At 36.4% G+C, this 14,575-nt stretch overlaps 1 protein-coding gene across 11 annotated transcripts in view; it reads left to right on the top strand.

Annotated features, from left to right (window-relative positions):
* The window catches only part of TCF4 (transcription factor 4), a 363,342-nt gene that overhangs the window by 317,416 nt on the left and 31,351 nt on the right, over window positions 1-14,575 (top strand). For 7 of the 11 annotated variants that reach the window (XM_063295805.1, XM_063295804.1, XM_063295799.1 and 4 more), the window contains 6 exons: window positions 3,062-3,195; window positions 4,027-4,159; window positions 6,897-6,964; window positions 9,051-9,129; window positions 11,471-11,547; window positions 13,758-13,961. In XM_063295805.1, coding sequence (XP_063151875.1) covers window positions 3,062-3,195; window positions 4,027-4,159; window positions 6,897-6,964; window positions 9,051-9,129; window positions 11,471-11,547; window positions 13,758-13,961 — 695 coding nt within the window. The remainder of the gene's footprint in view (window positions 1-3,061; window positions 3,196-4,026; window positions 4,160-6,896; window positions 6,965-9,050; window positions 9,130-11,470; window positions 11,548-13,757; window positions 13,962-14,575) is intronic. The other 4 variants (XM_063295800.1, XM_063295803.1, XM_063295810.1 and 1 more) reach the window with 1 other exon arrangement.

Here is a 14,575-nt window from a genome sequence, read left to right on the forward strand (position 1 = left end):
CTAAGTGAATTTTATCCTCCAAATGGCACAGTGGCCTAATAGCCGATCTTCCAGTTCATCCTTCCCTAAAATTGTCTAAGATACCTTAAACAAGATCATATGATGGCAATCTGGTGGATGTGATAATCATGGAGTATTTTTGTTGTTATAAATTCATTTTAAAATATTTTAAAAATGAAATAAATGATTAGACCAAAAAAAAGAAGAAAATGAGAAAAAAACATAGTGGATGTGAAACAAAATACCAGTAAATAAAGAGAATTTACAGTGGTCACAAAATTCAAAATTATTTCATTGATTAAATAATTAATTGAATATATAAAACTAAACTTATTATATCATCTGTGAAATAATTGTAAATCACTGCAAAACTCTAAGCATTAACATTGATATCGATATTGATACAAGCACTAATGTCATAATCTTAAATAAATGTGCATGATCTTATGAGAAGGAAGGGAGGGAGGACTAAAAACAACAATAAGAACAATATTATGTTCCAGATTCCCTCCCATTGTACCTGACTGGTGATTACATCAACTTATTTATTAATTAATCTGTCTATCAGTAACTGTTACCCATGATAGCTAAATGAATTGAGTTAAAACTTTTATAGTGATAGAATATTTGAAATTAATCCATTTAGATCCTCATTTAATCAGCCAACTCATGGTGTGGCCTTGGGCAAGTCACTGTTTCTTAGTCTAACCAAAGACTCATTGTGTTGTTCTGATGTTAAAAATAGAGAGAGAGGAAAAGAGAGCACATTGCTGAATACCAGGTAATTAGAACAAATAGCAACGGGAAGCTCTTGCTTCACATCATCTTTGTAAGCTAGCCAAGGTGTATCTCACTGGTCATTCTTGGAATGAGTAACCTTCCCAGATCTTTAATCAGAACCAGCAACGTAGTCTGCACACTTTTAAAAGAAAGATGGAAGATGTTGGTGGTGATCAAGTTTAAACACCATGGATTTCAGTGAATTTCAGCTTTAAAAATTAGAATGTGCTAAAAGTATGACACTTTATGCACATTTTGGAAGTGATGCCTCTCAGTGGGCAAGCACATACCACTTACGTTATGCAGAATGCACAAAAGTACTTTAAAGATGTCACATCATTTTTCCGTGCTAGAGGAGTCTGTTACATCCCAGGTACAATTTTTGTTGGTCAGCTCCTGATTCAAATTTCAGATGCTTAGCCTCTTACGAGCAATCCAGGCAACATTTTTGAGAAAATTGTTTCACGTTGCCCACTGTGTCCCCATTGCAACCCATTGTATAGGTAAAGGTAAAGGTTTCCCTCGACGTAAAGTCCAGTCGTGTCCGACTCTAGGGGGCGGTGCTCATCTCCGTTTCAAAGCCTTGGAGCCAGCGTTGTCATAGACACTTCCGGGTCATGTGGCCAGCATGACTCACGGAACGCCGTTACCTTCCCGCCGAAGCGGTACCAATTAATCTACTCACATTTGCATGTTTTCGAACTGCTTGGTGTGCAGAAGCTGGGACGAGCAACGGGAGCTCACCCCGCCGCAGCGCCACCGCGTCCCTGACAACCCATTGTATAGGAATGGGTTTATTAAAGGTAGAGACTAGCCATGGGCTAATACCTCCAACTGAAGCTGAAGATTACTTTCTGTATGGCCTAACTCCCTCAATGCTTGTTGACAGTTTGCTGTCTTCTTGAAAGTGGAGATCAAAGAGAAGATGCTTCAAAAAAAATTTCTCCATTGTTGCTTTGAATTTTGGTTATGATCAAGTAAGTTTGCAGTAAAGCAGAAACTACTAAATTCCAATAACCACACAGAGCTTCACATGTGCCCCACAAATATAATATGCAACCATGCTTCCAACTTTAAAACAGTGTTTACACTTGCTTGATTTAAATTCCTTCAAGGATATTGGAAGGCAGATTCAGGAACATCCCCTACAGCCTTAAAACCTACCCTTGCGGCTTATATCATTGAAAACCTGGAGCACATCCTGCTTTATCATACTTTTTATATGGATAAGCTTACCATAATATTGCCTCTGATTGGGAATAGTCTTGGATGCCCTGATGACTAGTACATTGGATATTTTTTGAATAAACAAAACTCAGATATCACACTCCAGATTGCTTTGCTAATCTGTGAGACTAGGCTCCAATTTGTGGTCAGGAAGAACATAGCTGTGTTTATGCCAGATCTTAAAATGGCTCGTAATGTATTTTATTCTAAAATTTATTGTAAAATAATGAGTGTAGTTTAATTGATCCTTGTATGTTGATCTATGACCATAATGAAGCTTTAGCTATCTCTCATTTGTTCCCCTAAACCAAGCTTCTGGGTTCAAAAAATAAGGGTTCAGCAACTGCAAGGTGGGAAATTAAAAATTCTGGAGACAGATGTATTTTAAGTTTAACTGTGTGTCTTTTCCAATTAGCTTTTGTTGGTAAATCTCTGTCTGCAGGGAAAATTTCTGTGCATCTCCCTAAATCACATCTCTGTTCTGATTCATAAGTATTTAATATACTGACATTGGGATGTGTAGTTGGCCAAAAAGTGAAGTACTGTGATCAATTTTTTTTTTGTATTTATGTATTAAATGAAACCCCCAGATCTGGTTTCTAATACTTGGACTCTTATTTAATTTCTTTTTTTAAAAAAACATGTTAAGTTCCAGTTTTACCGAGCAAGGATTAATAACAATATAGGTCACAACTATGTGGGTTTCAGATAAAAATAGCACAAAATATTTTAAAAATTGCACAGAAGATCTCTGACTAATTAGTAGTGATTTTAAAAATGTCATTTGCACTCCTGTTTAGAAAAGTTTTTTCTTTTAATCACACTCATGTAGTTATATAAGATTAGTGTGGCTCCTACAAGGCGAAGGTTGATAACACAGTTTCCCACTTGTGATTGCTGTCTTTTATTGTAAACTGCTATCCAACACAGTAACACATAAGGTGTTCATCAAACCCTATTAGAATGTTGATTTTAACATTTACTGAAAACACAACATCAGAGTTAGGGAACCAGGTGTCCAGAGAAACCATGTTTTCTTCTGTACATTTTACAGACGGCCATCATAGCAGTGATCCATGGAACTCATCTAGTGGAATGAATCCGCCTGGATATGGAGGAATGTTGGGCAATTCATCTCATATTCCACAGTCCAGTAGCTATTGCAGTCTTCATCCTCATGACCGCTTGGTAAGACTACAAATCAGTGCAGTGTGTATGTTGGTCTTTGTGTGCCACAAAGAAAGAAGATAAACTATTGCCAAATTTAAACCACTTTCTCTCACATGCTCCTGTTTTTCTCTGCTGGAAGAGAAGGCCTATTTATTCCATTGCTTAAAGGAAAACTGTTTCTAACATAAGAAGAATTAAAAATGAAGAAGTCTGGTGTCCTTCCATGGACAAGAGACAGAGACACACACACCTCTATACGTTTCATTGTTTAAAAATAAAATCTCCTCTTTTCCCATATGTGTGAGACTTTAAAACTTGATTGCAAAATGAGGAGGAGGGCAAGCAGAGCTAACCCCTGTAGCAGTCCCCTGTCTTGAAGATGCTTTCTTTTCTTTTCTTTTCTTTTCCTTTCTCTTTGAAGATGCTTCTTCACGTGACAATCTTTAAAACAGCCTTCACTGACATAAATGTGAGCTATTTTTACAGCCTTACAGTGGGGTTTTCTTTTATTCCTTGATCCACTGTTCTTATGTTCTGCTGGGCTTCTGGTATAAGTCATGTTGTATCTTACACTTGTGGGTCTTTCAGCTAGATATCAGAGATTTTATGGTGAAACAAGGGTACACCCCCCAAAAGTCCCTCCAAGAGTTGTCACTGAATTGCTTTTTTTATATTCTACCTTTACATCCGAGGTGGATGATCAAGGTAGTTTACAAGCAGTAAGAGCTCTCCTTGAAATAGTGGTTCACTGTACAAAGAAATGGAAAACCAGCCAGCAACCCTGCAGAACCAACTGTTACGCAGTCACCTATTAACTGAAATGTTATCTTTCCCTGCTGTGTGCCACAGAGCTACCCATCACACTCCTCAGCAGACATCAATTCCAGTCTTCCTCCAATGTCCACTTTCCATCGCAGTGGCACAACCCATTACAGTGCTTCTTCCTGTACACCTCCTGCAAATGGAACAGATAGTATAATGGGTAAGTTGAAGGCTTCTTGCTAAATTAAAGAACACAAGTCCTCTCAGTTTCTCCTCATCAGCTTTCTGGGAAAAGAGTTTGTGGGACTCATCTGATATTACAGAATAAAATTTTCCTTTTCGTGTAGTCACAGATGTCACAAATTAAAAAGGTTATTTGGTTGGAGTTCATGCTGTACTGACTAAAAGCTCTAGTCAACGAAAGTATAGAATTAGAATTTTATCTGTGAATAATCCAGACCCATTTATTTGCCTAGTCTGATTTCCTGTCTAAGAAAGTAAACTTGTATTATTAAATTTCATACTTGGTTGCAGTCTCAAAGTTACTTGCACTCTGAAAAGGACAGAAACTTGAACAGACCATGATTATTAACTGGTGATACCCTAAGAGAGAACTGTAGACAAAGCAAAAGATAATTGTCTTGAGTAGATATTATAAGAGAGCCAGTTTGGTGTAGTGGGTTAATGCACCAGGCTAGAAATCAGGAGACCATGAGTTCCAGTCCTGCCTTAGCCATGAAGCCAACTGGATGACCTTGGGCCAGTCACTCTCGCTTAGCCCTAGGAAGCAGGCAATGGCAAACCACTTCCAAAAACCTTGCCAAGATAAATGGAGGGACTTGTCCAGGCAGTCGCCAGGAATCAGCACTGGCTCAAAGGCAGTAAAAAACAGCAACAAACCAGAAGATATTAACTTAAAGAGATGCTTCAATCTATGCAAAGTATTTTCTGTGTGTTTTCAAAGATTCAGAGCATTTAAGCAGCCACTTACTAAGAAAGATTTAATGTAGTATATGCTAAAGATTAGTCCAGAAGATCTTCCTCATTCACGTATTAATCCCACTTTCTACTCTCACTTTAAATCACATTTTTGAATTGCAAGATGCATAGCAGTATGTGGCTTTTTAGTGGGAACATGATGTGCACCTTCCCTTGAGACCTTGGTTTTACTGTGATTTTATTATTGGAACAGTCACATAATACTGCACTTAATTTTTTTACTAGTGTGTTAAGCTTCCAGTGCAGTGGGGTGCTAAACTATCATATGGCACAAGAGGGACATGAATTTTATCCTGCTGTGTCAGTACATCTTATCTTAGGAAAATATCAAATTGGCCCAAGTTTTCTATTTCCTGAATTTACTTGTTGCTTCCATTCAAGCTAGAGTCTGGTGTACAGCTAGATCATGCATTTATTAACTGCACTATAAGAACTCTTTAATTTTTTTGGTTTGATATAGCTAGCTCTAGATTGCAAGACCATTGTTTTCCTGCCAGTGAAGATTGTGCATGTATAGGACAATTTTTATGTAACCTTGGCGTATACAAAAGATTTCATACAATTATAAAAAGAGCATCCAGAAACAAATGCATGAAGGCAGATGATCATTTAGACATTATGCCAGATATATGGGGGATTATAATTATTGTAATATCACCATTAGAATTTTACCCTCATGAAACAGTTGCATTTAACATTCTGGTACAGATTTTTTTTTTTAACGTTTAAAAGGGTGGGATTAATTTTTAGCTTTTTCATTATATGGATCTGTATGATGTTTACCTGAGTTGGACAGAACAGAGGCCTTGAGATCACACCATTAGTTCGTAAAGGTAAAGTCTTTGGTTATGAGCTCTGTTCCTGATGACTTCATAGACAAGTGCATGTAGTTTTCTTGACTCCACTGCATTGGCATTATGTGTGAATCACAATGGCTTTTGGGATCATTCAAATAGGGTTTGAATGATCTTATGCAAACCCATCTGTCCCCTTAGGATGTTATATGAATCAGGCTGTAGGGTTTATTTATTTATTTATTTATTAGATTATATCCCATCTTTTGTACTGGAGCTCAAGGCAGTGCTCCCTCCTCATATTTTTTCCACAGAACAGCAACTCTGTAAAGTCAGATATTCCCAGTGAGAGATTATTTCAAGTTTTCAGAATGACTTGTTGGGGGATTTTGATCCAAGTTTTTAAGCAGATATAGAGATGGCTTTGAAGAAGGAATTCAAAAACTGTTGTGCAAACATCAACTTAGCCTACATAGATGGGAGGGGATGAGGAAAAAAAACTCAAGATTGTCCTGCTTGGATTCTCTTTAGTATAAGAGGTGATAGAGAAAATCTCTGTCAGGCTTTCCAGAGTCTAATATTATACCTTCTAAAAATATAGTTCCAATAATTCATGTAGTCTTTGTTTCCTGACATTGTCTACTTGAAGGGTTGACACAGGACAGTCTGGCTTCCTTAGTATGATTAAAGATAGGGTAGAAGCAGTGAGTAAGCCTTTACTTTGAGGTGGACACTATATAGAATTGTGTTGATTTCAGCCTCCCATTTCTATACATTTGAAAGCAATTGAATAAATCCCTGTGTTCTATCATTCAAGGAAAAAGTGAATGGCAAAATAAAAACATCTAGGATTACTTGCAGTTCCATTCTTGTAAAATACTAAGTAAATACTGTACAAAGGCCCACTATCTTACTCACAACAGAGAGAAGACTGTATCAAAATAGCTTGCTACAAAAACAATATACTTTGAACGTGAAATATAAGAGGTATGTTTCAGATGTATGAAATCTACCATAATTAATAACAGTAATGCTAATTAAGATTGGTGTAACTCACCATTAAATGCAGTTGAATTATGGATATGGGTATGGAAAACAGATTTATTTTCTTGTCTTCATGTGTTTTTTGTTTTGTTTTGTTTTGTTTTTGGGTTTGTTTTTCAGCAAACAGAGGAAGTGGAACAGCAGGAAGTTCACAGACAGGCGATGCGCTGGGGAAAGCACTTGCATCTGTAAGAAAGTATTTGCTTTGGATGATTTGAATAGCATGAACTTGGATTGGAATCAATAACCAAATATATATGAATCTATCATTGCCAGTTAAAATAATTTAGAATAAAAGCGGTGTTAAGGTTGTATATATAGCTCTCTGGAAAATCTGGATAATTCAGGATAAATTCTTAATTGCAGTCTGTGCTTTACAGTTTTCCATTCGCTTGGAAATCATAAAAAGCTTATGTTACATGATTCAATAGCCAGGTCTGTTCTAGCAATCCTGAGTAGGGCTTTCCCTGTCACATTTGAAGCCTAAACCAGATTTAAACCAATTTCACTTATGTGTTTTCATCCAAAGAATGCTGGAAGTTTAGATCATGTAAGGATGCTGAACTTTCTGGTTCAGATGCCTATTTTACATCATAGAATTAGGTTGTGAAGTTCTTTGGGACAAAGCCATAAACATAATTAATGTGGCAGAATAGATAGGTCCTTGAAGTTCAAATTGCTATAAATTTATCTTAGGGACTGGATGGGCTGTGTTCAAAAGTTATCTCTATCTTAATACAAAATTACTTCAACTCTGTCTTTCACATTAGTAAAGGGGAGTAAGTCTCACTGAGGTGGGATGTGGTTTTTTAGTTTTGGATTTTCCTTTCTAGCCTTAGAGGCCTTTTTGGCAATTCCCTAGTTTTGTGGAACCTGCTTTTCTATGCATAGTTCTTTGGAAAGATCTATCTATCTATCTATCTATCTATCTATCTATCTATCTATCTATCTATCTATCTATCTATCTATCTAGAGAGATAGAGATAGAGATATAGATATAGATATAGATATATATCCACCCATGTGGGCAGGGGCCAAGCCTATGAATCTTTTCCACAGAATTACCACTTCCTCGTGGGGTGGTAAATCTGGAATCAGAAACTGTGTCGTCATTCCCAGTTCACATCTTTCAGTAATTTGAATGATATACTATCTGCTTAGGCACTACATATTTACCAGCAGACTCCCAGAAGTCAGGGTAATGATCAAAGGGCCTCTCAATCTGTTTTGCTGCAGTGATTGATATTTAAAAGTCAGCACTCACTTCCAATTGCCACCCATTCTATTTATTTCCCATCTCAAATTTGGTAAGAATCCATTAAGTATGTATACAATGCATTTCTATGAATTAAAACTTACACTGACTTTTAAATGAACGCTCACTGTAATGTATTTTCTGGGCAGAGTGGGTTCCACTGAGTTCTCATGAGAATTGATGTTTTCCATGTCCAGCTAACATATGCTACAAAGACAAAAATTAGCACAACTCCCATATAATGGATACAGAACAAAATCTACTTTAACTGGTGCCTGGAGGCATTGATTAACTGGGAGATGATCAAGGGGTTAATTAATTTAATTGCCTATGCAGAACCCCAAGGAAAAGTTCACAGGCTCAGTTTAAATAGTGGCCAATATGAGTTCCCAGCATGTGTCTGCTTTGATAATTTGGCAAGAGAAGAGTCTAATGATGTTTATGATATCTAATCATGTCACAGAAGTTTTATCTATTCAGGGTATTGAGTGATATCTCGGGGATCTTACCTGAAAATTACAATATACCCACTCAGCCATATATACAGATCTGCACACCAGTCAGGACTATTCTTCTACCCTCTATTTTGTAGAGCATGCTGTAATAAGTATTTTTCACTGTGCTATATTTCAATATTTTCTTCTCCAAATTTCCATTCCTGTAATAATTTAAGATTTTTAGCTTAAATTGGAGTAATTTTCTGATTTTTCCTGCATCTGTATGTAAAGCATACACAAAATGCATTTTCAGTATTGTACAACATACAGAACCTACAAGATGATTAAAAAATAAGGGGTAAAAAAACTCCCATGAGCTATCTTTCATCACAACTGTCTTGTTTCTTCATGATGTTTTTTGTCATGCTGCTTTCAGATTCTTCATAGCATTCTTTTTGTTTTATGAGTGATAATTATAAGGAAAGATATATATCTATATTTACCTTCATAATGAGGAGCACCAATCCTCTCTCTGTATCCATTCTGAATGGCTTTAGAATAATTCTGTATCATCTTTTAAAGATCTACTCTCCAGATCATACCAACAACAGCTTTTCATCAAATCCTTCAACTCCTGTTGGTTCTCCCCCTTCTCTCTCAGGTATTGTGGTTAAAATTATATTTTACTGAACAGTTAATTTTGTGAAATAGCAAGAGGATCTTTAGAATACTGCTTTTGATCGTGATAAGGAAGTCCGGTTGTCCCAGAAATAATTTCAGAACTGCCACCAATTTAATATTTTGGGAAGACTTATGACTTAATAGTAAAATACAAGTATAGCATGAAGATGGCCAAAGACCTCTAGGAAGGGCTTGGAAAGTCTTCTGCCCTACTATACAACTGTGTAGGCTGGTTCCAGGCAGCAAGCTAACACACTCAGTTATGTTTTATAACCCAAGGCTGAGCTGCATAGTAAACCGCCCTGATGCTGAAGATTCAGCTTGGTTTCTGAACATCCCAACGTTCTAGGCCGTTTGTTTTGTTTTCTGAATTCATGAGTTTATCACATGGACACTACAGAATAGATTATTTAGGCCATGCATAACGAAGAATTTAACATGCAAATGAACAATAATAATAGACAAGTATTACTATTACTGGGCTTACGTTCACACAGAAGTTGAAGGAAATAGAATATAAAATATATTGGGTTGGATCTAAAATTAGTCAATACATTTGTCAGTTTGTCACAACCAATTAATTTTAATTGGTTTACTCTGAATATAACTAAGCCTGAATCTAATCCTCCATCCAAACTCTTCTTTTGGGGGAAAAGTGAATTGCTAGAAGGGAAGTGTCACTATTTGTAATGCAAGGTCTCCTTTTCCATTATTAAGTTCTTCCTATATTGTGGTCCATCTTGTTCCAAGGGAGATTTCATGGCAGAAGCAAAACATTCCCACATGGCACTGGAGAATAAATGCCAAGGTTGAATATTTAATTCATGAGTAAGCAAGACATTAGGGGTTTAGCAGACAGCCATAACGTCATGTATACTACATTTTTTCAATCTAGCAAACTCACAGCCTTACTTCCTGCAGTTCAGACAGGCAGGAAGAGGGGAGTTACTATCAGTTTTTATCTTATCAGCAAAAGGAATACCAATTGAATTTCAAGACAGAATAGTCTGTCTTGTGTCTGGAAAGCATTTCACTTTCATGCAGCAAAGTTTATGTGGCTGAGGGCCTGATTGTGTGTGTGCGTGCTTGTATGTGTGCGTGCACATGCCATATAAATAAATGCAATGGAGAAGAAAAGAAAAATGTCCTACGGCCATCTAACTTACATAGTTATTCCATAAAACATATCTAATGTCAACAATAATACCTTGACAGCAGAGATTGATATGAATCCTTCTGCCCATTTCCAAAAATGATATTATTTTTATTATTATCCCAGACTGATAAACTTTCAGTTAAGATCTAAAAAGGACTTCTGTGTGATTAATCCCTTGTTTTAGATTTGAAAATTGGTATTTTGCTTTCATGTATGTTAACCTTGCCCAACCAGGAATTCCGATGTATTACAACAACGTTGTATGGTTGTGTGGCTGTCGACTGGCTGGGATGCTGGGAATTGTGGTCAACTGCAGGACACCAAGTTAAGGAAGTCTGATGCAAAAAACAGATGTGCCATAGATGGGCTGGGAAAAAGGCTTCTTTCTCCATAGCTACTCAGAATTTGTGAATTATTTGTATCATACATGGAAATATCTTTTCCAATATTGAAATTACTATACTTCATAAACACATTCTGCAAGGAGAGAGTTTCCAAAATTCCACCTGATCCTAGAGTACTCAGTGAGATTTTCTTAGAAAACCAATATATTACACTGTTGACTCTCATATTTCATTATTTTTAAAAGCAGTAAAAATGATGACAGCTGATTGAAAAGAGTAAATAAAACAGAAAAGAAAGAAGCCTCTATCAGTTCTAAGAATTTAGAGCTTACATTTTTAGAAACAATATAGGCACAATGTTTCAGCTAATGTATTAAATAGAATTAAATGCACAGAACAGCACACTGTACACAGACCAGTAGAGCAACCAACTAACCTGCTGTAGATTAGATTTTTCATTTATAATAATAAATGAAAGGTATTGATAATGCCTTCTGCCATGGCTAGGCTAGTGGCATTGCCCTACAGTTCTCTTAGTATTTTTAAAAACAGCTACATGAATTTCCACTTGTGACAACTTGCTTTCTGATGCACAACTGCTAAATAGATGAAATCTTCTATGCTGGCATGCAGTTTGGAGACATGATGTGGCTTCTGGGTGTTGCTGCATAATAAAAGTTTGTTTTCAAAGTCCTGGACAAGAGACTTTGCTTAATATGACTGTTGGGAAATTGCATGTACATATCTACGATATTATTCAGTATCTTTGAAAATACATTTTGTTTGCATAGTTCCAATGGTAACTCCCATTTTACTATTAGCAGGAACAGCTGTTTGGTCTAGAAATGGAGGGCAAGCATCATCATCTCCCAATTATGAAGGTCCCTTACATTCTTTGGTATGTTTTTCACTGGTGACCTCCTACCTGTTAATATTTTATTGCTGTCTACTTCTTTTTCCTATCCATTTTTCTAACAGAGCACAACACTGGTTAGTGCATCCTTTTCCTGATCATTTCCAAATAGGAGACCCATCCATAAACCACCACAGATTTTTATCTACTCTTTTTTATAAACTATATCAACAACCATTATGTAGTAAAATATCATACAAGGAAATGTGGCATGAAGTCTAGGATTAGCTGTGTAAGTTTAGAATCTATATATGTGAAAGAAGAACAAGAAGAAGATAGGACTTAGCTTGTTTAAAAAGAAAAATCAAGGAGTGATCTAATCAGGGAACGTAAAGATAGTATATTGAAAAAGAGGTGTATATGGAAATGTGAAAAGATAATCAAGCCTTAATCTTTGTATGGAAAAAAAGAAACCATAATAAGCTTTTCTTAATGTTTACTTTATTAATTTCAGTGCATTGCATACGTGGGTAATGTGGATGCAGTGTAACATGATTAAAATCTTTCAGAATTAAGGTAGATGGGAGGATGTACTGAAGTTATGAATAGCATCTTTGCTTCACTGAACTATATCAGTCTACGTAAACTATATTCTGCTACCAAGTGATATTTGCAAAACATCAGTATGAGAGCCAGTAACGATGGTAATATTTCTGGCAAGAGGTTCCCCTTGTATTGGTATCCTTCAAGTATACATGGCCATCAAAACTGACAAGTCTGCCTTTTAGAGCCTGTGGGCTTAATTACAATTTTAATTTCAGTTTGAATGTTGGGTTCCAGAATGAAGTCATGGAAAGAGGAAGCGAGAACCCCTATGCCCCCAGGTTAATGACAGTAGCTTGTTATTGGCCTCTTCCCCATATGGCTTGTAGTAGGACTATAAACAATCAAAGCCTGGCCAGATGAAATGAATAATGCCTTTAATGAGAGCCACTGTGCAAAGAATCACTCAGCTAGTGTCATGAGAAAAGATGCCTTGGATTCAACTTCCTCAAAGAATAAATTTCCACAAATGCCCACAATACTATGTGGCAAAATATTTCTGAAGCTAAGGGAAGATCAGAAGCTTCAGTTGTACAATGATCCTAATATAGAAGCCTCATTCAGAATGGGATGTGAACATCATCATTTCCATTAAGTGAATATTAAGTAGTGTTTTTCCACTGAGCATTTCATAATATTTTAAATAAGTATGTTGACACCCGTCTTTTTTTCCATGTGGTTTCAGTAAGAATGATGTAGCCACTTCAGAAACAGTTCTTAGGAACTGTATAAAGAATTTTGGCAGAATATAACCAGAGGACACATTGCTATACCTTATTTTATCATCTTAAGTCTTTCCTTAAAAAAAATGCCCACCATAATTCTTTGCACTTTAAATAATCAGAAAATTGGTGGTATCAAGGGAGTGTTTCTTAAAAAACTTGTGAGGGTTTCTTTGTATTGTAGACAAAGATTACACAGCTCATCACCTGAAATTCCTGGGGGGCTTTATGTATATGTAGCTGTATAACTCTTAAGATCTGTGGTGGAAATAAGCCTATTTAAATTGTTCTGATGTTCTGAAACCTGTTTAGATGTTTGTGCTGTAAATGAATTATGCCCTAAGAGATTGTATTCTTTCTCACTCTTCCTTTTGATTGCAGGAATAATATGTCCTAATGCAGCCTACTATTGGTCATAGCACATCACCTGTTAATTTTCACTTAGCTCCAGTTAAAACACTGAGGAGTAAATAAGCCTTGAATAGGAAGTTAGTATATTGAAATAATTTAAAATGTCATGGCAACTTAATATTTCTGATGCAAAATATTTCAGGAGCCTGGGGCAACAAATGTGCTGTAGATGTTACATTTATGAGGAGTCAATGAACCTGTTTTGCCCATGAAAATGAAAACAGAACTTTTATAGTGTCCTAGCAAGCTAGTTTTGGGTGTCAATTGTTTCATATACTGTATTTTAGTGAGCAAGCAAAAAATAAGCAAAACTATGTTAATAAAGCTGAAACAGATTCAGAAACAACCCATCTATAAGCAACTGTCCTCCCCTTCAACTGCCTGACACCTAGTGTCAGAAGCACTAGCAGTAGCAGTGCAAAATGTATGATTCATAATTTATGTGAGTTCTGCTCAAACAGGAAACAGCCTGTTACATTTTCTGATGCTCTCTTGATTTGTTTTTTCATAAACTATCAGCAAAGCCGGATTGAAGACCGCTTGGAAAGACTGGATGATGCTATTCATGTTCTCCGGAACCATGCAGTGGGGCCTTCAACTGCCATGCCTGGTAGTCATGGTGACCTCCATGGCTTAATAGGCCCTTCTCATAATGGAGCAATGGGAGGCCTCGGATCAGGATACGGGACAGGCCTTCTTTCAGCCAATAGACATTCACTAATGGTAAGCTATAAAGATTCAACACTACAGATTTCTTCTTAAAAAATAATGTTAATAATGGCATAATTAGGATTTTTAAACTATTTTTTTACCAAGCTTTTAATTCCAGTACAGTTTAGTGTTGCAGAAGAAAGGCAGTGTAGTACTTATGGCAAAGTAAGCTACTTTTAATAATTCTATTCCATAAGCAATAATTACACATCCACAATATATGTTAAAATGCATCTCTTGATTTCTTATGTATAGTTTTTTTTTTTAAATTATAGAATCTAGCATGGTTGAAATATGTTCAGCCCATGCTTTTAAAGTATCCGCTTAGCAAGAAGCTTCTAATCTGTTGCATCAGTCCTTCCTAAAATCTATTTCTGACATATTTTTAGCTAAAATATTTGGCTTCTTTCTATGGCTAGTGTGAATGCAACCTGGGGGAAAATGCAAAAGAATACCCTTAGGTGTGTTTCTAGAATTAACCTATCATCCAAAGCCAGCAAAGAGGGGGGGGAAAGTATGTCATTTGATAGGAGCTTAGTCCCTATCCATTCAAGATGAGAGGGGGACTTCCCATCTTGTTGATTGGACATGTGTTGTAGTGATTAATGCAGTGTTTCTCAACCTTG

This window comes from Candoia aspera, chromosome 2 (genome assembly GCF_035149785.1).
Source record: "Candoia aspera isolate rCanAsp1 chromosome 2, rCanAsp1.hap2, whole genome shotgun sequence".
NCBI classification, from domain to species: Eukaryota; Metazoa; Chordata; class Lepidosauria; order Squamata; family Boidae; genus Candoia; species Candoia aspera.